At 41.4% G+C, this 27,050-nt stretch overlaps 1 protein-coding gene across 7 annotated transcripts in view; it reads left to right on the top strand.

Moving 5' to 3' along the window:
* The window catches only part of MAP3K4 (mitogen-activated protein kinase kinase kinase 4), a 481,171-nt gene that overhangs the window by 321,562 nt on the left and 132,559 nt on the right, over window positions 1–27,050 (top strand). For all 7 annotated transcript variants that reach the window (XM_053710936.1, XM_053710933.1, XM_053710939.1 and 4 more), the window contains 3 exons: window positions 7,618–7,884; window positions 25,631–25,780; window positions 26,020–26,181. In XM_053710936.1, the coding sequence (XP_053566911.1) occupies window positions 7,618–7,884; window positions 25,631–25,780; window positions 26,020–26,181 (579 nt within the window). The remainder of the gene's footprint in view (window positions 1–7,617; window positions 7,885–25,630; window positions 25,781–26,019; window positions 26,182–27,050) is intronic.

The raw sequence follows: 27,050 nt of genomic DNA, 5'->3' as shown, positions 1-27,050 counted from the left end.
TTAAAACGTTTGCTGGCATGTTTAATCGTTTTTTAACGTACATTTGGTGATAAAACTTATTGGGGCATCATTTTTCCACATGGCTGGCTTAATTTCTGCATAGTAACAGTTAACTGAGGCTTCCCACTGTTGTAATATGAGTGGGAGGGGCCTATTTTAGCGCTTTTTTGCGCACTTCCTGCTTCTTCCTGCATGATCCAGGACTTCTCTAGAGGGCTCAAAAGGCTTCAAAAGTCATATTGAGGGAGGTAAAAAGTCACAGTAGAGCTGTGGCAGTGTGTGTGACTGTTTTAAAAAAACAAACAAACAAAAAAAAAACAACGTTTTTTTCTATTGTTAGTCCGTTTTGGGTATTATGGGGTTAATCATCCATTTGCAAGTGGGTGCAATGCTCTGCTAACTTAATACATACACTGTGAAAATTTGGTTGGTATAACTGCTTTGGAGATCATATCTCAGGGATATCTTCTGGACTTCAAGGCTTCTCCTCCTCAAGGGAGATTTCATCTTTCAAGGTTATCAGAAAACCAGATAAAGAAAGAGGCATTCCTAAGCTGTGTACAAAACCTCCTAGTAATGGGGGTGATCCACCCAGTTCCGCGGACGGAACAAGGACAGGGATTTTATTCAAATTTGTTTGTGGTTCCCAAGAAAGAGGGAACCTTCAGACCAATCTTGGATCTAAAGATCTTAAACAAATTCCTCAGAGTTCCATCATTCAAAATGGAAACCATTCGGACCATCCTTCCCATGGTCCAAGAGGGTCAGTACATGACCACAGTGGACTTAAAGGATGCCTACCTTCACATACCGATTCACAAAGATCATCATCGGTTCCTAAGATTTGCCTTTCTAGACAGGCATTACCAATTTGTAGCTCTTCCCTTCGGGTTGGCTACTGCCCCGAGAATCTTTACAAAGGTTCTGGGCTCACTTCTGGCGGTTCTAAGACTGCGAGGCATAGCGGTGGCTCCGTATCTAGACGACATCCTGATACAGGCGTCAAGCTTTCAAATTGCCAAGTCTCATACAGAGATAGTTCTGGCATTTCTGAGGTCGCATGGGTGGAAAGTGAACGTGGAAAAGAGTTCTCTATCACCACTCACAAGAGTCTCCTTCCTAGGGACTCTGATAGATTCTGTAGAAATGAAAATTTACCTGACGGAGTCCAGGTTATCAAAACTTTTAAATGCTTGCCGTGTCCTTCATTCCATTCCACGCCCGTCAGTGGCTCAGTGCATGGAAGTAATCGGCTTAATGGTAGCGGCAATGGACATAGTGCCATTTGCGCGCCTGCATCTCAGACCGCTGCAATTATGCATGCTAGGTCAGTGGAATGGGGATTACTCAGATTTGTCCCCTCTACTAAATCTGGATCAAGAGACCAGAGATTCTCTTCTCTGGTGGCTATCTCGGGTCCATCTGTCCAAGGGTATGACCTTTCGCAGGCCAGACTGGACGATTGTAACAGATGCCAGCCTTCTAGGTTGGGGCGCAGTCTGGAACTCCCTGAAGGCTCAGGGATCGTGGACTCAGGAGGAGAAACTCCTCCCAATAAATATTCTGGAGTTAAGAGCAATATTCAATGCTCTTCTAGCTTGGCCTCAGTTAGCAACACTGAGGTTCATCAGATTTCAGTCGGACAATATCACGACTGTGGCTTACATCAACCATCAAGGGGGAACCAGGAGTTCCCTAGCGATGTTAGAAGTCTCAAAGATAATTCGCTGGGCAGAGTCTCACTCTTGCCACTTGTCAGCGATCCACATCCCAGGCGTGGAGAACTGGGAGGCGGATTTTCTAAGTCGTCAGACTTTTCATCCGGGGGAGTGGGAACTCCATCCGGAGGTGTTTGCTCAACTGGTCCATCGTTGGGGCAAACCAGAATTGGATCTCATGGCGTCTCGCCAGAACGCCAAGCTTCCTTGTTACGGATCCAGGTCCAGGGACCTGGGAGCGACGCTGATAGATGCTCTAGCACCTCCTTGGTTCTTCAACCTGGCTTATGTGTTTCCACCGTTTCCTCTGCTCCCTCGACTGATTGCCAAGATCAAACAGGAGAGAGCATCAGTGATTCTGATAGCGCCTGCGTGGCCACGCAGGACCTGGTATGCAGACCTAGTGGACATGTCATCCTGTCCACCATGGACTCTACCTCTGAGGCAAGACCTTCTAATACAAGGTACTTTCAATCATCCAAATCTAATTTCTCTGAGACTGACTGCATGGAGATTGAACGCTTGATTCTATCAAAGCGTGGCTTCTCCGAGTCAGTTATTGATACCTTAATACAGGCACGAAAGCCTGTTACCAGGAAAATCTTCAGGAGGTTAAGGAGTTTATCCTAACATTGTTGGAATTTGTTTTAACACACAATTTTTTCGTCTTTGACGACAAATTCTATTTACAAATTTGTGGTACGGCCATGGGCACTTGTTGTGCCCCAACATACGCCAACATATATCTGGGCTGGTGGGAGGAAACGGTGGTATTCCATGAGAACCACCAACATCTTACCCAATACATATCCCACTGGTCCAGATATATAGACGACATATTTTTTGTATGGAATGGCCCGGAAGACCTCCTGACAGAATTCATAAGGATTCTCAATGTTAATCCTTTTGGATTGTACTTGACCTCAACTGTAGAAAAATCTAAAGTGGAATTTTTAGATCTGTACATCCAAAAATCTGATAATGCAATTATAACGAATGTATATAGAAAACCCACATCAACAAACAACATCCTACATGCTAGTAGTTACCATCACCCGAATACTATTAGGGGATTACCTATGGGGGAGTATATACGTTTGAGACGTAATTGTAGCACCATTGAGAATTTCAAAGAGTCAGCAAGAGATCTGAGACAGAGACTACTTGAACGTGGGTATTCGAGGAAATTACTGGCGAAGGCATATAATAATGCTTTACGCAAAGACCGTAAGGAGTTATTAACTCCCAAAGTTAAGACAAATGACACCCCCCTGAGGTTTATTACCACCTACTCACCAGTAAGTAATGAGATCACAAACATTTTGCAAACACATTGGCATGTCCTTACTCAGGACACCCTATTAAAACCATTGTTACCCAATAGGCCCCTAATAACATATAGGAGAGCTAATAATCTTCGTGACAAGTTGGTGAACAGTCACTATGATAGAAATGCTAAAAGAAATCCTATTTACAAAGGGTCCTATGCGTGCGGGCACTGTAAAGTGTGCCAACATATGGTAAAAAAACAATCAATAGTGGATAGATTTGGAAAAACGTGGCCTATTAAAGAATACATCAATTGTCAGAGTACCAACGTGATTTACTGTTTATCGTGCAGTTGTAATTTATTCTACGTTGGTATGACTACACGCTGCCTTGGCACACGTATGACCGAACATCTAAGCAATATAAGGACAGCCCAGAGAGATGTAGAAAAGAATAAACAAATCACTAGTGTGGCTAAACACTTCCTACAGTCTCATAATGGGAATACCAATGTAATGAGATGTTGGGGTCTTGAAAAACTGAAACCAGGAATAAGAGGGGGTGAGACTGAACAAAGACTCCTTAAAATGGAAACTAAATGGGTCTTTAATCTGAACACGGTCATACCAAATGGTATGAATGAATTCAACAATTACTGGGTGTACATCTGAAACAACCAATAGCATCTATAGGTCATTTTTAATATTTATAATCATCAGATTGATAATCTCTGTTCTAGGATAGATATGTGATATTACACATGACTATCGGTTCAGTTTTATGTAATTCATAACTGATGATTTCTTGATACTATTCTATAAAATTAGCCACATTGTATATGGCATGATATAAGGAGTAATACGATAAGTTTAAACTATTAAGAGTTATTCTGCCGGTTGTATACAGTCTTTTAGAATCTATGGCTAATTCACATACAGTTGCTATGGATAGTATCGTAGATGAGGGACGGAACACATTTCCAGGATGTTATATAGTTATAAATCATACTAGACATTGAACCCGATCAACTGTCCTATTTTGGGAGCTAACAATTAGCTTCCACATGGTCGTGGTTGGGGGGTCTGGTAGTTTTGTAATTACTTTTATTTTACATCCTGCTATTTTTTTGTTCTTCCCTCGTCTAAAATTTAATTTTGACCTTAATAATTTCCATCATCTAGCTTACACTGATGATTTCTTACGGATGGGTCTGTTGTGGATTTAACTTTGTAACAGTGAACGCACCCATATATGATTTTATATCTTCAATCCTAGGGGTAATGTATTTACTCCTCCTATACCTGTAAGAGACTGAACAAGAATTTATGCTATATGGGTATAGTCCAGTATATGAAGGTGCGGCACACAAAGATGTGCATAGGATTATATGTTTGAGTGTAATGTTATGATTTGCTGGTATTTATTAGATACGAATACATATCTCTGTATAGATTTTATGTCTCTAAATACAGAGTATTTTAAGCCCACTAACTACATAACAAATTGCCTCGGTGATATAATATTATTAACGTTTCCTATGTTTCCATAAATCTATACAGAGTAAAGAGTCATCAGTGCTACGATTGACTTGTATGATGGATAATTTCATGGGTGCATATTGGTTTTAAAGTGTCTGAGGTTTAAGTAGCCATATGATGCAGAATTCACAAAGTCCGATATTACACCAATGACATAGCGTGTGGTATTGCTCCAATCAGATGGAGACTTTCTTACGGACGTGAATGACGCATGATAATCCACCATTGTCAAGGCGAGCGGCACTACTCCAATCGGATGAATACTTTCTTATGGGCGTGAACTAAGCCCGTAACCGATTGGAGGGCACGAAGGTGGAGCCTGGGAGAGATCCCGGATTGGCTACTAACCGGTGTTCTGGAGAGATATTAAGCTCCGAACATCGGAGCCTCGGCTTACTATTTTTAGACTGTGAATGTGAAACATTGATAAAGGCTTTTTAATAGCCGAAACGCGTTTGTATAGCACGTTCTCTACCGGCTCATCCTATCACTCCAGTCACCTGATGCCGACGCTTCCAGTTATCGGCCAGGAAACAGAGGAGTGTTAGGAGGGCCCACTTTGCTTTTATCTTTACTAAATAGGTGGTTTTGGGTAGCATAATTTATCCACTAGGGATGTTTATCCTGGTTTTAACTTATAATGAATAAAGTATGAATGATTTTATATCTCTATATAGAGTGAGAGTGAGTGCTACAGTAACCCCTTACTTTCCTGTCCCATTGTTCCAATTATATTTTTGAGGGGTAGCACCGGAATTCTATAATTCCTATCTCATCTATTATTACAGTGTAGTGCCAGTTTGATTTTCTTTTTGTTACCAGGAAAATCTACCATAAGATATGGCGTAAATACCTTTATTGGTGCGAATCCAAGAGTTACTCATGGAGTAAGGTTAGGATTCCTAGGATATTGTCCTTTCTCCAAGAGGGTTTGGAAAAAGGCTTATCAGCTAGTTCATTAAAAGGACAGATCTCTGCTCTGTCTATTCTTTTGCACAAGCGTCTGGCAGAGGTTCCAGACGTCCAGGCTTTTTGTCAGGCTTTGGCTAGGATTAAGCCTGTGTTTAAAACTGTTGCTCCTCCGTGGAGCTTAAACTTGGTTCTTAAAGTTCTTCAAGGAGTTCCTTTTGAACCCCTTCATTCCATTGATATTAAACTTTTATCTTGGAAAGTTCTGTTTTTGATGGCTATTTCCTCGGCTCGAAGAGTCTCGGAGTTATCTGCCTTACATTGTGATTCTCCTTATCTGATTTTCCATTCAGACAAGGTAGTTCTGCGTACTAAACCTGGGTTTTTACCTAAGGTGGTTTCTAACAGGAATATCAATCAAGAGATTGTTGTCCCGTCATTGTGCCCTAATCCTTCTTCAAAGAAGGAACGTCTTTTACATAATCTGGACGTAGTCCGTGCCTTGAAGTTCTACTTACAGGCAACTAAAGATTTTCGTCAAACATCTGCCCTGTTTGTCGTTTACTCTGGACAGAGGAGAGGTCAAAAAGCTTCGGCAACCTCTCTCTCCTTTTGGCTTCGAAGCATAATACGCTTAGCCTATGAGACTGCTGGACAGCAGCCCCCTGAAAGGATTACAGCTCATTCTACTAGAGCTGTGGCTTCCACCTGGGCCTTTAAAAATGAGGCCTCTGTTGAACAGATTTGCAAGGCTGCGACTTGGTCTTCGCTTCACACTTTTTCAAAATTTTACAAATTTGACACTTTTGCTTCTTCGGAGGCTGTTTTTGGGAGAAAGGTTCTACAGGCAGTGGTTTCTTCCATTTAAGTTCCTGCCTTGTCCCTCCCATCATCCGTGTACTTAAGCTTTGGTATTGGTATCCCACAAGTAATGGATGATCCGTGGACTGGATACACTTAACAAGAGAAAACATAATTTATGCTTACCTGATAAATTTATTTCTCTTGTAGTGTATCCAGTCCACGGCCCGCCCTGTCCTTTTAAGGCAGGTCAAAATTTTTAATTAAACTACAGTCACCACTGCACCCTATGGTTTCTCCTTTCTCGTCTTGTTTCGGTCGAATGACTGGATATGACATGTGAGGGGAGGAGCTATATAGCAGCTCTGCTGTGGGTGATCCTCTTGCAACTTCCTGTTGGGAAGGGAATATATCCCACAAGTAATGGATGATCCGTGGACTGGATACACTACAAGAGAAATAAATTTATCAGGTAAGCATAAATTATGTTTTCTAATTTACTCCTATTGTCAATTTTTCTCCATTCTCTTGCCATCTTTATTTGAAAAAGAAGGCATCTAAGCTTTTTTTTCTTGGTTCAGGACTCTGGACAGCACTCTTTTTTATTGGTGGATGAATTTATCCACCAATCAGCAAGGATAACCCAGGTTGTTCACCAAAAATGGGCTGGCATCTAAACTTACATTCTTGCATTTCAAATAAAGATACCAAGAGAATAAAGAGAATTTGATAATAGGAGTAAATTACAAAGTTGCTTAAAATGTCATGCTCTATCTGAATCACGAAAGAAAAAATTTGAGTTCAGTGTCCCTTTAAGACAAATTGCTTAAAGGGACAGTAAAGTCATAATTAGACATTCATGATTTAGACAGAGCATACCATTTTAAACAACTTTCCAATTTACTTCTATTATTTAATTTGTTTTCTTCTCTTGTTATCCTTTGCTGAAAGGTTTATCCAGGAAAGCTTAGGAGCAGCAAAGAACCTAGGTTATAGCTGCTGATTGGTGGCTGCATATATATATATATATATACCGATGGTCATTGGCTCACCCATGTGTTCAGTTAGGAACCAGTAGTGCATTGCTGCTCCGTCAACAAAGGATACCAACAGAAGGAAACAAATTTGATAATAGAAGTAAACTGGAAAGTTGGTTTCATGGGGTTTCATGTCCCTGTAAGGCTAAAAACGATTTGGGAATGTTACATTATCAAAGGTTAGTTGAAACATTATGTTTGGGTGTCATCTTTAAAACTTAGTTATTCATGTAGTGTTACATTTTTTTTAGCTATTTTTATGTTTCTTAACCAAATGCTCTCTTTTCCTTTAGTAAATCAATGAATGACTTTGCTGCTAATGTGGTATAATGTTCTTATTACTAGGTGATAGTTCCTAGCCTGGAGAACCTACATGTATTTGTGCCAGAAAACATCTCTATAGGAAAATCGGTTATACTGCAGTTATTAAATGCTGCAGCAGGAGTAGACTGCTCAAAGGAATCTGACGACGTGGCATATGAGGCCTTTCTACTGATGACCAAACACACTGAGAAAGACCCGGAGCTGGAGGACAACTGGAGCTACTGGGATGGACAAACTATCAAATTAGTTCCACCAGTGGAAACTGTAGATACTCTAGGAAGTATGCAGGTATGTACGTTATCTTAAAGTGAACAAACACAGTCTTTATAAGCTTGACTGTTTAACTGTTGCAACATCTTTACTGTTCCATAACGGTCCATGGAATTCTGTATCAAGGAATCTTGACTATTCATCTTAGTACAAAACATTATGAACATTATAGATCAGTGGCTTTTTGTAAGTGCACTTTATTTCTAATTATTTGGGGAGATCTTTTTTTATCATGATAATGTGGAAAATATAGTACCCATTTCCAAGTGTTCTGTGTGTCAAACACATCCTCAGGAAAAAAAAACAAATGTTCTGCTTTTGTAATAGATGCTAAGAGGACCACTCAATGCAATATAATTACATACTTAACAATAAAACAACAACAATTTAGCACTTACTCTAAATTTCACATAAGCAATAGATTTTTTTTCTGACAAATTTATTTTTTCTCTAATTTTGCGGCCCCCTGTATCATATGACAAACCTTAGCCAATCACAGACTAGTATACGCATACTCTGTGAGCTTGTGCACATGCTCAGTAGGATCTTGTTCCCCACAAAGTGTTTATATAGCAAGAGTCTGCAATATTTGATAATAGAAGTAAATTGGAAAGTGTCTTAAAACTGCATGTTCTATCTGAATCATTAAAGTTTATTTTGACTTGAGTGTCCCTTTAAGCTGCATTCGCAGCGTTTGAGGCTTTGGGGAACATGCTGGCTTGAGCAAACCTACAGCCACAAATGTAAGAAGCAGCATCTCAACCACCTTATATGTGGCAAGATCAATCACCCCAACGCTCATTTATGCTGATTTACATGCCCTATGCAACAGCTGGGGCAGCATTGTACAAGTAAGCTCTTTTGCAACGTTAAATTTCGTTGTACGATGCAGCATCACATGTGGCGATTGCAGGCAGACAGGTTCACTACTTGCGAACCTGTCTGTCCGCAATCATGATAAATTTTGCCTTATGCATTAGGCACTGTCAATAAATAAAGAATATATATTCTGCTTGTGGGCTTTGTCGCTGTCTGCCAGTGTAGCTTATCGTTGAGCTTCTCTCCCACGGACATTATTACAAAGCGTATGCACTTCCTGTTGGGTTCAAAATCAAAATAAACCGTTTCCATCTAAAGGGGAGGAGAGTCCACAGCTTCATTTATTACTGTTGGGAATTAAGAACCTGGCCACCAGGAGGAGGCAAAGACACCCCAGCCAAGGGCTTAAATACCTCCCCCACTTCCCTCATCCCCCAGTCATTCTTTGCCTTTCGTCACAGGAGGATGGCAGAGGAGTGCCGGAGTAGTCTCTTATGGAGGGTCGTACTCTTCTCTGTGGGACTGGAGTTTTAAGTAGTCCTGTCAGCTTCTCAGTGAGAGCCTGGGCGAAAGTTAGAGTCCGGAGATGCAGGGAGAGTCTTTCTGCAAAAGCATCCCAACTCATATTAACAGCTCCATAAGCAATCAGCGTTGATGAGTTTCGCTGCCTGCTTTCTTCACTCAAGTCCATGTCAGGAGAAGGGCCGTGTTCCTGTTCCACGGCGTAGATTCTGGAAAGATCGTTTTATTTTTTTTATTAATAATGATAACATAGAAGACAGGGTCACAGTGTGGTGCCTTTTTATCTTTACAGAATCAAGGGTTAATATTCCTGGAAGGGGGATTGTTGAGCAGGGGGGGATTTATACATAATATTGTATATATTGTATATATAGTGTGTCACTGCGTGTGTCAATGTGTGAAACTTTCAGGTTACATGCGGAAACTTATGCGGCCATTTTTTGGCACTTTTTTCCCTAGTGCAGGGGTGGTCCTGCTAGGCATTCCATGTGACTGGGTATGGCTATCTATCCTTCCTGTTGATCTGTGACGCAGGAGACGTAGCGGTTTCTGTAGTCCGGGTCCTTGGAGGTGGTGAGTGCCCCGGCCATTGGTGGTATACAGGTGCCTTTTTAATAAATAAAGTTAGTCTAACCAAGCGCGCAAGCGATGGAGGACTCTGACGCATTGGAAGGCTCTTCTTCCTTAATAAAGTCTCATTACTGTGTTTATTGTGAGGAGGTTCTGGTAGATCAGCCTGCTCAACTATGTTCCACATGCCTTGATAAAGTAACAACATCTAAATGTAAACGAATGTCTAGTACTACTGAGCCGTCCACCTCTGAGGGTTCTTCGTCCCGGGTGATGCGTTCCCTACATTCATCTCCAATTGCACATGCAGCGCCCCGGGGTCCAACCATTACTCCTTCGAGAGAGATTTGTTGGCCGTCGGACTTTGCAGACCAACTGGAATCGGCGGTTTGGAAAGTGATCCATGCCTTACCACATTCTGCTAAGCGCAAGCGTAGGGTTTATCATAGCGGCCCGGCCCAGGGTTTGTCCTCGCCGATGGAAGATCCAGAGGCTCTATACCATGATGAGGCTCACTCCGATTCTTCGAAGGAGGCCCCTTCTGGGTCGGAGTCCGTGTCATCTAAACCTTCCTGGGGGCGGAGGAGCCTGGTTATAGGTTTAGGATGGGAATTTGAACTTTCTGCTTCGGCAGGTGCTTGCTACTCTGGAGGTTCCGGAACATAAGATACCAGAGGAACCTGCCATTCCTAAGCTTGACAAGGTATACAAGGACAGGGTAGTGCCTCAGTCTTTCCCAGTTCCCGTTAAGATGGCTAATATTATTAAGAACGAATGGGAGCGATTAGGTTCTTCCTTTAAAAAACTGTTCCCCATTCCGGACTCTAAGCTTGAGCTGTGGGGGACCATCCCCTTGAGGATAGTTAGTCGTTTAAAGAGCCCATGGATAAAAAGCTGGAAACATGTTAAGAAAGATGTTTCAGCACACAGGGTGTGTTTTTCAGCCAGCAGCGGCCGTTGCGGCGGTCACTGGAGCTGCGACATATTGGTGTGAATCCCTGTGTGAAATGTTCAAGGGGGAGACCTCCATCGACGTGATACAGGAGAAGATTAAGCGCTGAAGATCGCCAATTCTTTCATCTGTGCTGCCAATAGGCAAATTATTCGCCTGAATGCTAAGGTGTCAGGTTTTTCTGTTTTAGCGCGCAGGGCTCTGTGGCTAAAATCTTGGTCTGCGGACATGACCTCTAAGGCGAGGCTGTTGTCCCTGCCTTTTCAAGGAAAGATCCTGTTCGGTCCAGGATTGGATTAGTTTAAATCCACGGTTACGGGAGGCAAGGATAAGAAGGCTAAGCCTAAAGGATCTACTTTTCGTCCCTTTCGCGCGGATAAGGCCCAGCGCCAGCAAACCAACGCAAAAGCGGACCAATCCAAGGGATCTTGGAAGCCGGCTCAATCTTGGAACAAGTTTAAGCAGAGCAAGAAGCCAGCCGAGACGAAATCGGCATGATGAGGCGGCCCCGACTGGTCACCAGATCACATAGGGGGCAGATTATCTCTATTCTCAGACGCATGGTTGCAGGACATTCAGGACCCTTGGGTTCTAGAGTTGGTCTCCCAGGGTTACAGGATAGGGTTCAGATCCCATCCGCCCGAGGGCAGATTCCTCCTGTCAAACCTGTCTTCAAGACCAGACAAGAGAGAGGCCTTTCTATAGTGTGTGAGGGATCTCGCCTCTCGGGGTTATTGTACCAGTACCCCTAGCAGAAAGGGGTCTAGGTACTATTCCAACCTTTTTGTGGTTCCAAAGAAGGAGGGCACGTTCCGCCCGATTCTGAACCTAAAGTGTTTAAACAAGTTTCTGAGTGTTCCATCGTTCAAAATGGAAACGATCAGATCTATTCTGCCCCTAGTTCAAGAGGGACAGTTCATGACAACTGTAGACTTGAAGGATGCTTACCTTCATGTGCCAATTCACAGGGACCACTTCAGGTTCCTAAGATTTGCATTTCTGGACCAACACTTCCAGTTTTTGTCCCTTCCTTTTGGTCTGGCAACGGCCCCGAGAGTATTCACAAGGGTTCTGGGGGAGCTGTTTGCAGTGGCCAGATCCAGGGGCATTGTGGTGGCGCCTTAACTGGACGACATACTCATTCAGGCGCCGTCGCTTAGTCTCGCAGAGGATCATTCGAGGGCTCTTCTTCTTCTGCTCCAATCTCACGTTTGGAAGATCAACTCAGGAAAGATTTCCCTGGTTCCCAGCAACAGGGTGGAGTTCCTGGGCACGATAATAGACTCTATGTCCATGAAGATATTTCTCACAGATCAACGGCGCAGGAAGCTTGCGTCCACCTGTCTTGCCCTCCAGTCTTCCATAAGCCCGTCAGTGGCTCAATGTATAGAGGTGATAGGGTTCATGGTGTCGAGCATAGATGTCATCCCATTCGCCAGATTCCATCCCAGACCTCTGCAATTGTGCATGTTGAGACAGTGGAACCGCAAGTATTCAGATCTATCACAGCTGATATCCATGGATGCTCGGAACTCCCTCTCTTGGTGGATTCGTCCAGAGTAACTGTCCATGGGGACATCCTTCTTGCGACCGTCCTGGGAGATTGTGACCACGGACGCCAGTCTGACAGGATGGGGAGCTGTTTGGGGTGCCAGGATGGCACAAGGAAAGTGGTCCAGGGAGGAGTCTCTCCTTCCGATCAACATCCTAGAACTACAAGCGATTTACAATGCTCTGAAGCAGGGGTGGGCAGACTTTTATAAGGCAAGGGCTACCTCTAATTTTAGTCCAAGTGACGTGGTCACCTAACAAAAAACACCAGTCACTGGCTGATAATTTTATTTTTGCCTCAAATAGGACCTGCTGGCTGAAAATTGTATTTTTGCCACAAATACAGCTTTAAAAATCAGTCGCGCTCTTTAATAATAAATACAACCGCGCTCTTTACTTACTGCAAGAGCTCTCTCTTTACATCACGTGGGGACCATCAACCAACTTTATCTGTGTACCCCGCCTGCGTATGAATAAGTATTCTCACAATCATGACAATGAACTATTCTCAGCCAATCATAGACAGACTCATTCTACAAAGTAATTTTATTGGCTGGATGCCATGTCAGGTTGATTAGCGGGCAGGTCCTGTTGGCTGCTCTCTATCTGTCCTCTACTAGCTGAAGACTACTGCAAATAGTTGGGACAGTGGCAGGCTCTGTACCGCCTACACAGCAACCAGAGACTGGTAAAGCAGCAATGGCACTGACCTGCACAATTTGGTGACAAGAAATTCTGGGGACAGAAAGCTGCAGAAACTAGCACGAAGTATAGCTAATATTAGTGTATCAGAGAACAGCATCAAAGCCTGGTACAGAGTAATTAAAAGAAGCTGAGGGGGAGTAACAGACCCTGGGGAAAAAAGCAACACCAGACCATTCACCCAGCAGAGCCTGGTGACAGGTAACTGAGGGCAGAACTAGAAAATAGGAGCAGAATATCAGACAGCAGGACCTGGAACTGCCAAACCCAGGGATACCGAGCAGCATCTCAGCCTGGCGCATGAAGAGTCTGTACTATGGCCTGACCGCTCTTGAGACAAAAAGTAGGAGAGTTTGGGACAGGCAGTAACCAAAGCTGGAGCAGAGAGTTCAGCTACGCCGCGTTGCACATTCTGAAGTACACATGCCGCCGTCATAGACTCATAGCCGATTTCAAAAGTCTGCATAAGAGAAACATTTCTCATACATCTACGGTGGCGAGAATCTTCACTCAGAATCTAGATGTGTGAGAAATCTTTCTCTTATTATGCAGACTTTTGAACTCTTCCACTGGTAGACCACAATCTACCTCTTGCCAACCCCTGCTCTGAAGGCATGGCCTTCAATGGAGTCGGTCAGTTGCATCAGATTCCAGACCAACAACATTACCTCGGTGGCTTACATCAACCATCAGGGGGGTACGAGGAGCTTCCTCGCGATGAGGGAGGTGTCTCAGATTCTGGAGTGGGCGGAGTCCCACAACTACTCTCTCTCAGCGATTCACATTCCAGGTGTTGACAACTGGGAAGCGGACTTTCTCAGCAGACAATCCTTCCATCCGGGGGAATGGTCTCTTCACCCAGAGATGTTTGCAGAGATTTATCACAGATGGGGAGCGCCGGAGATAGATCTCATGACGTCCAGACTCTATTGCAAGCTACCTCGATACGGATCGAAGTCCAGGGATCCCCCGGCGGAGCTGATAGATGCATTAGTGGTTCCTTGGGGATTCAGCCTAGCTTATATTTTTTCACCGTTACCACTTCAACCTCGCGTAGTGGCACACATCAAACAGGAGCGGGCCCCGACCATTCTGATTGCTCCTTCATGGCCGCGGAGGACGTGGCAAGGAAGCCAGTCACTCGTCGCATCTACCATAAGGTGTGGAGGACTTACTTGTCCTGGTGTGAGAAGCATGGATATCCTTGGCATAAGGTGAAGATATCCAGGATTCTGTCCTTTCTCCAAGAGGGTTTGGAGAAGGGTCTTGCCGCTAGTTCCTTAAAGGGACAGATTTCGGCATTATCAGTTTTGTTGCATAGGAGACTCGCTGAGCTCCCTGACATTCAATCTTTTGTTCAGGCTCTGTCTAGAATCAGGCCTGTCTTTAGACAGTCGGTTCCACCTTGGAGCTTAAACTTAGTCCTTAAGGTTTTGCAGAGGGTTCCGTTTGATCCTATGCATTCCATAGACATTAAGATTCTGTCTTGGAAGGTTCTCTTCCTGTTGGCTATTGCATCGGCACGCAGAGTATCTGAACTATCTGCCTTGCAATTGCTTTTTTGCTTCTGCGGAAGCTGTTTTTGGGAGAAAGGTTTTGCAGGCTGTGGTGCCCTCAGATTAGGGTCCGCCTTTTGCCCTCCCGGTTTCATTCAATGTCCTTTAGTGCTTGGGTATATGTTCCCAACAGTAATGAATAACGGCGTGAACTCTCCTCCCCTTTAGATGGAAAACATAAATTATGGTTACTTGATAATTTCTTTTCCATTGAGGGGAGTAGAGTCCACGGCTTCCGCCCGTACCTCCGATGGGCGGACCTTAATTTAATTTATCTTCTGGCACCGTTTATACCCTGATATTTCTCCTACTGTTCTTTGTTCCCTCAGCAGAATGACTGGGGGATGACGGAAGTGGGGGAGGTATTTAAGCCTTTGGCTGGGGTGTCTTTGCCTCCTCCTGCTGGCCAGGTTCTTAATTCTCAACAGTAATGAATGAAGCCGTGGACTCTTCTCCCCTCGATGGAAATGAAATTATCAGGTAAGCATCATTTATGTTTTTAATTTATCTTTCTTTTTATGCAAAAATATTCTTGAAATGTTTTACATGCTCAAGAGTTTATTTTGTGCCCTTCCCCCATTGTGAAATTGTTCAACTTTTTATTATTTTTTGACATAAGCCAAAAGCTCATTTAATAATAAGAGAACAAAACAAGCTGTTTTCATTGACACAGAGGAGATTATATTTACTTTTGTCTCCTGTTTAAATTACCAATAATGGAAGGTTTGTCTCACCCTCGCTTAGGGAGCATGATTTCATGATTCAGATAGGGCATGCAATTTTAAAGGGATAGTAAACACCAAAAATGTTATTGTTTAAAAAGATAGATAATCCCTTTATTTACCATTCCCCAGTTTTGCATAACCAACACTGTTATAGAAATATATATTTACCTCTGTAATTACCTTGTATCTAAGCTTCTGCTGACTGCCTCCTTATCTCAGCTCTTTTAACAGACTTGCATTTCAGGCAATTAGTGCTGACTCTTAAGTAACTTCATGTGCACGAGCACAGTGTTATCTATATGAAACAAATGAACTAACGCCCTCTAGCAGTGAAAAACTGTCAAATGCATTCAAATTAGATGTGGCCTTCAAGGGCTTAGCAATTAGAATATGAGCATATCTAGTATAAGCCTTCAACTAAGAATAACAAGAGAACAAAGCAAATTTGATGATAGAAGTAAATTAGAAAGTTGTTTTAAATGACATGCACTATCTGAAACATGAAAGTTTAATTTGGACTTTACTATCCCTTTAAACAACTTTCCAGTGTACTTTCATCATCAAATTTGCTTTGTTCTCTTGGTATTTAAAGTTGAAAGTTAAACCTAGGTAGGCTCATATGCTAATGTCTAAGCCCTTGAAAGCCGCCACTTATCTCAGTTCATTTTGACAGATTTATACTGCTAGACAGTGCTAGCTCATGTGTGCCCTATAGATAACAATGTGCTTACTCCCGTGGAGTTACCTAGGAGTCAGCACTGATTGGCTAAAATGTCTGTCAAAAGAACTGAGAGTCTGCAGAGGGCTAAGATACAAGGTAATCATACAAGTAAAAAGTATATTAATATAACAGTGTTGGTTCTGCAGAACTTGGGAATTGGTAATAAAGGGATTAGCTATCTTTTAAAACAATAGATATCTGGAGTAGACTGTCCATTTAGGCTGCATTTATACCACACAGTCTGAAAGACAGAATAAAAGAGGTGCTTCCTTGTGCATATCAACTATGTGAGAGTAACAGTCCTAAAAGTCGATGGAGGACTTCCGGGGGTGGAGCTAGCAACGGCGTGGAACGCTAGCATGAGGCTCTAACTGAAGGGCTCCATCGATCTCCCCAAGCTGCCATTTCCTTGGCCGGTATTGATTGTGCCTGGCCCGGATCTTTTTGCCTGCAGCATCGGAAGCACCATATCGCAGACAGACTCGTGTGCGGAGTCACTACGCCTTCGGGCGTTTAGCCACACACCCAGCCGTAGTAAATGTCCCCCCTGCTGGCTAAGGACAAGCCGCCTGTAAAGGGATATCGAAGGACGGGCAGACAGATACAGGTGAAGTTAAGGTGGTGGTGAGACCCGGGAAGCGGAGGGATTGGCGCTGGCTAACTGTGCTCAGAGGACTCTACATCCAGCTCACGGTCGGACAAGCTAGCAGCCCGATATACCACGCACCCAACCAAATCCAAGCACCTAGCAGCAAATAACGGAGAAAGGAGCGGAACCCTGGGACTCTCTCAGACACAGTGGAGACCAAGCAGTACAGCGGAGCTGGAATACGCCATTAAGGTACCGGTTAATCTCTACATAATTGACTGTAGCTGCTGCCGTGATAAGTAGGGGGGACAGTTTGTAAGCAAAAAGACCCTCTGGTACCCTCGCTTGTTTAAGACAGAAGTTGTTTGAGGGGAGTAGATTGGGCACATTCAAAAGGCTGAGGTGTGTGCGAACTTGAAAAATTAGCAGCCACTTAGTTTATTCCAAGAGACGGAGGTTTTTAAAATACATAAGTGTCTTGGTAATTGCTGACTGATGACATATCCCATCTTAAACCTGGGCTAAAGGAAGGCTGCTGAAATTGGCCGGACATGTAAGATACAAAATACAGGCACCTGTTGTGGTATAGTGACTTAATAAGCTGTATTTTCTTGCCCTTGCTCTAAAATTCGGCTCCCTGAACTCTAACTGCAACAAGAGACTGCATGATAAGTAATTGGAGATTGTATCAGACAAGTTAAGCAGGGCAATAACAGGTCATTGCCATACTGGACTGTGGTCATAACCCGCTCTGTACTGAAGCCCCTGAGAGGTGCCTAGGCCATACAGCCTGTTGAAGCCTAACAGTGACTGCTGATGTGACAGGGAATGTCAGTGAAACAACAAGCTGCCTAACTTTTTTTTTTTTTTTGTATTAACTTGACTATTAACCTTTACCAGGCTGCTATAGCATGACCTTCAACAAAGGTTAAAAGTAAACACATCTAAGTAATTTTTGATACCTACCATCGCTCTCAACGCAAGTATACAGTTTTTCCTGCTGCAGGGGATACCTTATATTAATCCAGGAAAACTGGACAAAAAAAAAAAAATTACTAGCTGGTTAAAGACTGAATAGTCAAGGCAAAAAAGTGTATAAAAGCTAACGCACATTTAATAACTGTTGCTATTAACAGACAGAGCAGGTAGAATAAGGACCATTGTGCTATAAGAGAATTGAAAGGCTCTGTCTCCTGCAATATCTGAATTTATAACGTCAAGAAAGTGTCGCTTTGTTTTCTCCCTGTTCTTTCCTTCTCTTTTTCTTTTTTTCCTGTTTTTATTATTTTGATGGTTTGTTTTCATGCGGGGCATCTGATATGGTTTTGTGCATAGGCTCTCACTTATTTAAATAATTACGTTTTATAACATGTAAATTAACAGTACTTGGCTGACACTGGAACAGTGTTAAGCAGATATAAAATACAAAAACACTTGAGTAATATATGATAAAAAGACACTTTAGCACAAGGCACTGATATTATAGGTATATTTTTTAATTTTGTTATCCAGACTATAAACGAACCTAAACACTCATATAGGGTTTTTTTTTTTTTTTTTTTTTAGACACCATACCTAACACTAAGCACGGGTCAACCTAAAGGGCAAAGGGGTTAGGAGGGCAGACAAGGGGGGGATAGGGCACAGGTCTCTGGGAACAGGAGAATTTTTGGCATACATATAACGTGGATAGAAAAGGCTGCAAAATTATAAAGGTGTAGGACTGGATGAAACCCAACAAGATTAAATATAATAGAGTCTGGCGTTAGTGACAGTAAGGCATACGAATAGACCCTCACAGGCTATAGACAGACAGAGGTTCAAAAGGCTACAGACAGGTGTACATAATAGGGAGGGTTAGAAACCTGAGTATAGAGTATATCTATCTTAAAAAGGAACTCACCCCCCTAATCTTCCATGGATAAATACATGACAGGGGCAAAAAATAAATCCCCCGCGATGCCCCCCAGGAGAAAACCAAAAACAGGTCAAGATACAGGGACTGAGGGCAGTCTTGAAAATTCCTGTATAAGTCAAGATCCACAAATGACAATAAATCAGTTAGCAGAACTCTTACTCCCTCAATTTGAACTGGTCAAAAAGGAGATTACAGATTTATCACAGGAAATAAGGCTGCTCTCAGGTAGAATTACAGAAATGGAGTCCAGGGTCTCAGAGGCAGAAGACAAGCTAAATACCCAAGATATAATTATAGGGGAGAACACAGATAACATTAAAGCACTTTTAGCGAAAGTGGAAGAATTAGAGGACAGATCCCGCCGGAACAACGTCCGGGTAGTGGGACTCCCAGAGAGTAGAGAGTTTGAGGATCTGCTGAAATTTGCTGCTAACACACTTCCCAAGATATTAGGGATTCAGACAGATAGAGACACATTACAAGTAGAACGGGCCCATAGGGTGGGAAATGTCAGGTCCTCCACAGAGGGAAACTCACGTCCTAGGATGGTTATAATTAAGTATCTCAACTTCCAGGACAAGATTAGCATTATGCAGCATTATAGGAAGCTACAAGGATTAACACTAGGTGGGAAAAAAATCCTGCTGTTTCAGGATTTTTCTTCTGAAACAGCTGCCAAGAGGAGGATAATGGCACCATTCTGTTCAGGACTAATTAAGGCTGGGTTAAGAGCAATGTTGATATATCCTGCAAGAATTAATGTTTTAACAATGGAAGGGAGAGTAATGCTAGACTCAGTCAAAAAAGCGAAAGATTTCTGTCAGGAAAATAATATAGAAGTCTGAAGGGAAGTTTTTTTTATTCAATAAATCTGTGTTATACAAGGATGACGCATCAGAATCTGAGAATATCATGTCCAATAAAAAGTATCAGAGGGGGGGGACAGTGGCGGGCTACTGGGGGGGGGGGTGTTTTCTTTTTTTTTTTTTTTTTTTTTTTTTTTTTTTTTCCTTCGTCTTCTTTTTATCACCAACGTCCTGTTTTTTTAGAAATGGTTTTTAGGGTTAAAGGAATAAAATGGCAGAACCCTTTAAAGTAGTTTCATGGAACGTGGGGGGAATAACTTCCCCCATAAAACGAAAAAATGTTCTGAGATTACTGAAAAAAGAGACCCCGGATATCATTTTTCTCCAAGAACTGCATTTAAAGGGCCATGAAATAGAAAAATTGAAAACGAACTGGGTGGCAGAAATAGTAGCAACATCTTGTAGTAAGCGCAAGCGAGGGGTGGCCATTATGATAAATAGAAAGCTTAATTATAAAATCCTGAAACAAGAATGCGATCAGCTAGGTAGGTTTATAGTTCTCCAGATACAGATAGAAGGGGTTACCTGGGTTTTCTGTAACATATATGCCCCCAATAAACTTGACAGAGATTTCTGGCAAAAAATACAACAAAAACTTCTACCATATGTAGAACAGAATTTGGTTATTGCTGGGGATATGAACCTTACTCTGTATCCAGAGATGGATAGGTCGAAAACTAGAAGCAGCCAGTCACATAAAAGGGAAGCTAAATTTTTCAGAAATTATGTAAAGGCATTAAAATTGATGGATATCTGGCGGTGCCAACACCCGGATGATCAAGTATATACGTGTGAGTCTAAGACATACAGAAGCTTTTCACGTATCGACCTATTTTTGATATCTCAGCAAGTAGCAAGACTGGAGATTGAAACCCAGATATCGGATATCTCGATATCCGACCATGCCATTATTAGCCTACAGGTCTGGCCGGGGGCAAAAATTAGAAGGCCTGGGAATACGTTCAGCTTTCCAACATATATGAGTCAAAATACGCAGTTCACGAACTGGCTGAAAGTAAAATGGCAGGAGTATGGAGAACAGAATAGGGAATACAAAGACAAACCAGAAACCTTCTGGGAAGCAGGGAAAGCAGTAATGCGTGGAGAAATTAAGGCTTACATGGTGAAGCTCACGCGCAAACTCAAAGCAAGGGAGACACAGTTAGCAAATCAGCTTAGAAACGCATATAATAGATTCCTCCAAGCCCAGAATCCAGTAAACTGGAATAAATACATCGCCTTTAAAACTGAACGAGAGGATTTTCTCAGAGAAAAATGGGCGGGGGAAGATTTTAAGCTTAGAGCCAAGTACCAAGGGCACCAAGGGGTTTCAGCTAAACACTTAACAAAAATAATAAAGTTCCGACAAAAAAAAAGTATTATATCAGCAATTAAGGACGGGAATAAGGTATTAACACAATCTGCAGACATTCAGGATGCCTTTTTTAAATACTTTCGCAATATTTACACTAGTGGTGGAATTAATGAAAGGGCTAAGGCACAATTCTGGGAACAAATTAAATTACCTAGTATTTCAGCGGAGGATCTTAATCAAATCAATGCGTCAATAACGGAGGTAGAAATAGTCAGGGTGATACAAAGGATAAAGACAGGAAAAGCACCCGGCCCGGACGGCCTTCCGATTGAATTTTATAGAATATTAATAGACACAGTGGGCACTGTACTAAAAAACCTATATAATGACTATTTTTTAAGGCAAGCGTTAAAATCCCCATACTTTGCTGATTCTATCGTGACTCTTATACATAAGAAAGGGAAAGATCTTGATGAGTTATCATCATATCGTCCAATATCCCTGCTAAACCAGGACTATAAAATTTTTATGGCAATTATAGCCGACAGGTTAAAAAAGGTCGTGGGTAAGCTGATCCATACGGATCAGGCAGGCTTTATTCCAGATAGGAATGCGGTTCGTAACATGAGAAGAGTCTTAACAACGGTGGACCACTGTCGCCAGATCTGTCAGCCGGGCAGTAAGGATTACCACAATTCAATAAAAAAAGATCTCGCTTTAGTCACTATAGATGCTGAAAAAGCGTTTGATTCCATTGAGTGGAATCATCTTATAACCTCTCTTGAAAAATTTGGTTTTTCTGGCAGGGTGGTAGATCTGGTGAGAGTGGTCTACAGCAAGCCGAGATCCCAGCTTTTAGTGAATGGGGAGTTAACACAGCATATCACTCTAGAAAAAGGAACACGTCAGGGCTGCCCGTTATCCCCGGTTCTATTTGACCTGGCCTTGGAATCCCTGGCAGTTCATCTACGGCAAACAATACAACCTGTTAAGATAGGCAAGGAAAAGATGCTTATATCATTATACGCAGACGATATTCTCCTGTTTATACAAGATACTGCAAAGTCTATCCCTCGTGTCCTGCAAATCATTGCAGACTTTGGTACATTTTCAGGATATAAAATTAACCCTAAAAAGTCAGAGCTATTATGGGTAAACAAAACACGGCAAAGCTCTAACTACATCTTCAGAGAAGTTATGGCCATTAACTATCTAGGGGTTAAGATCACTAGGAACCCTGGTGAATGGTATCATATAAATTATTCCGAATTATTTGATAAGATCCAAGACGATCTGAACAAATGGAATCTATATTTCCTGTCAATATCGGCCAGATGTATGATAATTAAAACAATTATATTCCCGAAAATATTATTTCTATTGCAGAACCTTCCCCTCTTCATCTCAAGAAAAGATATAAAGAGATATAATAAAGCTTGTACCTCTTTTATTTGGGGAAAAAAGAGACCAAGAATAGCCCTAGATAAAATGAGTAATGCAAAACAATACGCAGGGTTTGCTCTCCCTAACATCAAGCATTATAATATAGTTGCCCTGGCAAAATTTGGACTAGACTGGCTTACAAACGCAGATTACGTAACATATTGCAATTTAGATGCAGAATTAATTAGCCCTTTTAGTCCACAAGCTATATTACACTGCCCATATAGGAAGCTACCTCAGAATGTAGCGGCAATGTTAACATTTGTCAATATTATTAAAGGCTGGCAGTTATACTGCCTTTTAGTAGGACAGGAATATCGTGTGTCCCCACATTTACCGATTATCGGGTGTGTAAATTTCCCACCGGGATATAATTATGGAGTATTTTCTGAATGGAAGGAAAAGGGGCTGAGTTATTTCGTGCAGTTGAAGAACGATAGGGACGGTCAGACGTGTACCTTTCAGAGATTAGTAGAACAATATCATTTACCAACAAATAATTTTTATGCTTACTTACAAGTACGTCATTATATAGAAAAAGTTAATAGAGAAGTAACAGCTGAGTGGGGATTGGCCCAAATAGCTTCGGGCGTTAAACTTTACCAAGCAGGCAAACATTCAATCTCCTGGTGGTATCAAAAAATTTTAAATATAAAAGGGCCGATATATATCAATCAAGCGAAAGACAAATTTAATAAGTACTTCGGCACGTTACAAGCTGAGACAATATTAGAGAGTATTAAATTAGCAGCTGAGGCGACCTCATGTACTAGCTGGAGGGAGTCTCAATGCAAAATAATAAACAACTATTATTTGACCCCAGCAAGAATGGCCAAGTGGACCGAGGCAAATAGTGGGAATTGTTTTAGATGCGCTAAGGCAGGAGCAGATCTTCTGCACTGTATCTGGAAGTGCCCTAAAGTAAGGCAATATTGGGCAAAGGTTCAGTACTGGCTGAACCGCCATCTCCAAAGTAAAGTAGAATTACAGGCTGAGCAGATATTCTTTTTAACAAAGTCAGCTAACGGGGGTGAGAAAATGCTGGTCAATATAGTAATACTGGTATCACGTAGTTTGCTATTTAAAAAATGGAGACAAAAAGAAGTCCCCTGTATTAGGGAAGTCAGCAATATAATTAAAACCCAGATGTGTGTGGAAAGGCAGAATCTTAAGAGTGACTCAGAAAAACAATATAAAAGTTACTTTAAAAAATGGAGGAGTCTGATCAGTTCATGGGCCCCAGAGCAGCAGACCCGATTTCTGGAGCCTTTTCAGAATGCAGTTCCATTTCTAAATCTGATTATAGCTGAGGTAATACCTAGGTCCTGGTTAAAGGAAAGATCTAATGACAGGGGCTTATTATAAAAAAAAAAAAAAAAAATTTTTTTTTTTTTTTTTTTTTTTTTTTTTTTTTTTTTTTCTCTCTCTCTCCCCCCATCTCGCGCCACCTCCCCCCACCCCGCCATCCCTTATCGATTCTCTGATATGTTTAACTGGGCGCTCTGCCCATGTAGTCACATATAAAGTGAAACTTGGTGTTTTTTTTTTTTTTTCAAGATGTGTTCTAGCGTTTCTTTCTTCTTTCACTATTTTGTTTTCTCTGTGGAATAAATGTTTTAATAGTTAGCCATAGGTCTAGAACACAAGTGGCTTAGGCTAGGAAAAGGGAGGTCAAGATCCAATGTTAGGTTTGATTGTTTTTTTGTTGTTTTTCTCCTTTTCTGTAGATGTAGACATGGACCTTTTTGTCACAGAAATGAATTTGTATAGGTGACATAGATTTATCTTGTTAGAGATATTTTTTTTTTCTTGGTTGCTGTACATTTGAGTATCTTTCTTGATCCATGTTGTAATTTGATTTCAATCTCAATAAAAAGATATTAAAAAAAAAAAAAAAAAAAAACAGTCCTAAAAGTCAGCTCCCCCACTCGCAAACTACTCACAAAAGTTGCAGCACCCAGACGTGCTGTTGGAGGCAGACTGGGGTCTCACAGCGTCCCAGCTCGCTGGTCTCCCAATCTCATGATCAACTGCAGGAAGATGAACTTTAATGCTTGTAAAATCCACAGCTTAAGTCTGTGAAGGTATGTCTGACTGGCAATCATAGGCAATCACTAGTATCCGATGATCCATATAGATCAAATAAACAAAGTGATATGTATAAAAACACACTCTGCACCGGCAGAGCTCATGACGTAGTAATAAACTGCATAATGATTGGAAGATGTAGATTTAAATGTCAAACAAATTGAAACATATAATATGCCTGATGAAACGGCCAGTAGGTTGAGAAACGCGTAGCGTATTGTACACTTTTACACTTTTTGGTGCAACAATTGTTTTTATATATGTTATAATTTTATTAAAGAGTGTGGTTTTTACACTTTGTTTATTTGATCTATATGATCATCAGATACTAGTGATTGCCTACGATTGGCAGTCAGACATACCTTCACAGACTTAAGCTGTGGATTTTACAAGCTTTGAAGTTCATCTTCCTGCAGTTGATAATGAAATTGGGAGACCAGCGAGCTGGGGCGCTGTGAGACCCCAGTCTGCCTCCAACAGCAAATCTGGGTGCTGCAACTTTTGGGAGTAGTTTGCGAACGGGGGAACTGACTTTTGGGACTGTTATTCTCACATAGTTGATATGCAAAAGGAAGCGCCTCTTTTATGCTGTCTTTTAGACTGTGTGGTATATTTGTAATCATCTCAGATTTGGGTGATTGGAGTGACCCTTACACCAGATATTATCCAAACACTACCATCTGCACATCTTCATTTTGTTTGGTTGGACTCTCTGGGGCCCCCTATATTCTGAACTTTGTTCAAGAATTGTTTGTTTAAGCTGCATTTGCAGCTTTTGAGGCTTTGCTGTGCAGGTGCATGACTGAGCCTGCAATCACAATTTTAAGAAGCAGGAACTGCTTCCTTTTCCTTTCCACCCTTCAGAGGTGTCGAGATAAATCACCCAAACATTGAATTTTTGGGGGTGATTGACATACCCTGCTGTTGCGCAATTGGTTGTGCAAGAGCAAGTGGCGGCATTGTGCAAGAGAGCTCTTGTGCAATGTTAAACGTTATCACACAATGCTGCATCACAAGCGGCGGTTGCAGGTGGATCAGTTCTCTACTTGAGAATGTCATCTCGCAATCTTAATACATTTTCACCTGAAGTTCACTGCAGTAAACCTGGTAGAGATTGAGTAATTGACAGTCTAAGACCTATATGAATAACTCTGGAACTCCTTTAGTATCATTAATAAGTTAATAAAATAAAGTAAGTTTTTTTAGAACGTTCCATACTTAGTAGAATCACATAGCTATGTTACCTGGTAGCATTAATACATTATGTCCTTCCCTGCTTAGGTCTGAAAAAGATAATGTATTAAAATAAGTGGTTCATAAACAGAGACCAATAATTTATTCATTCAGCGTAGATCTTGACAAGTCTTAATTTGGTTAAATAGATAGTACTAATTTGTAATTTTGTTCTGTTCATTTTCCTCAACTAGGTGGATAACCTCCTGCTTGTGGTGATGCAGTCAGCACACCTGACAAACCATAGGAAGGTTTTTCAACACTCCATTGAAGACATTTTGTCTCTACGCCTTGAACAGACGTCAAGCCATCCAGTGATAGCAGCGGCTCTGCACCAACTCAAGGTGAAAAAAATAATGTAAAAGTTTTTTTATATTAATAGCAAGTGGCACACAGTCATTTCTGTATTCTGTGATATTTTTATATACCTTATGTCTATATTTCCTATAAATTCAATATCCTCAAAATAGTCATGTTGTATTAAATCTCTGTTAAATACATCATGCATACTGAACATTTTGTTAGACTGTGCTTCCTGCAAATTGTGGAACATTTTATAAATGACTTGTATTTGTTTTCTAAGAGTGCTGCACTACGACTATGTACCAAAATAAGCAGCGCTATTGACCGTGTTGAACAGATGTTTACCTCAGAGTTTGAATCAGGGGTGGATGAGTCAGAATCTGCCACATTACAACAATACTACCGAGAAGCCATGATTCAGGGTTACAACTTTGGTTTTGAGGTAAGAGGTCTGAAACTTTGATAACACCATTTATTTAAAACATTCTTTGACAATGAAGTTGCATACATTCCTGTTAGATTACAGGTATGTTTACTGTTGTGATGGTTCGAGCTCGGATAACTGTGTCCTGAATTTCTCCATAAAATCACATATATGTCTCACTGCTTGTTTGTCTTTTAATTTTGTTCTTAATCCCATGAGTATAATTGGGAGTATCATCCTATAGATACATATAAATACATGCTTTATTACTGTTGTTTTATATGCAGAATTATTCATTCCCTGAATATTCATGCTACGTGTGCACTCTAAATATTAACCAGTAGTAACCGTTACCTTATATGTACATTGAAACATAAATGACCATTTACATGAAGTAAACTTTTAAAATATTAAAGTGAATGTAAAGTTGAATGAATAAGTGCCCGGTTTATAAAAATACTATTAAAAACGGGCACTTTTATTCATTAAAATTTACATTGTAGCGTTTTTTTTAAATACCTACCTTTTTATTTAGGAAAACCAGACCGTCGATCCTCCTCCCTCAGCTCCTCTGTACTTAGCACAGCAATGACAAAACAGGCTTCCTCCAATCATGGCATACACCCCGAGGCGTTCAGCTCATATGGTCATGCAACGATTGGAGGAAGCCGCTTTCGTCATCAATATGCTAAGTACAGCATGAGATGCGGGTGGAGGATCGCCGGTCTGGTTTTCCTAAAGAAAAAAGTAAGTGTTTTTAAAAAAAATCTTCAATGTAAATTTTAATGAATGTAAGTGCCCCTGTTTTTAATAGTATTTTTAAAACCGGGCACTTATTCATTCAAATTTACATTCACTTTAATACCTCAATGTATGCTACGGAGTTC

The sequence above is a fragment of the Bombina bombina genome, chromosome 4, assembly GCF_027579735.1.
Source record: "Bombina bombina isolate aBomBom1 chromosome 4, aBomBom1.pri, whole genome shotgun sequence".
Lineage (NCBI taxonomy): Eukaryota > Metazoa > Chordata > Amphibia > Anura > Bombinatoridae > Bombina > Bombina bombina.
This window is presented reverse-complemented; position numbering and strand designations above follow the sequence as displayed.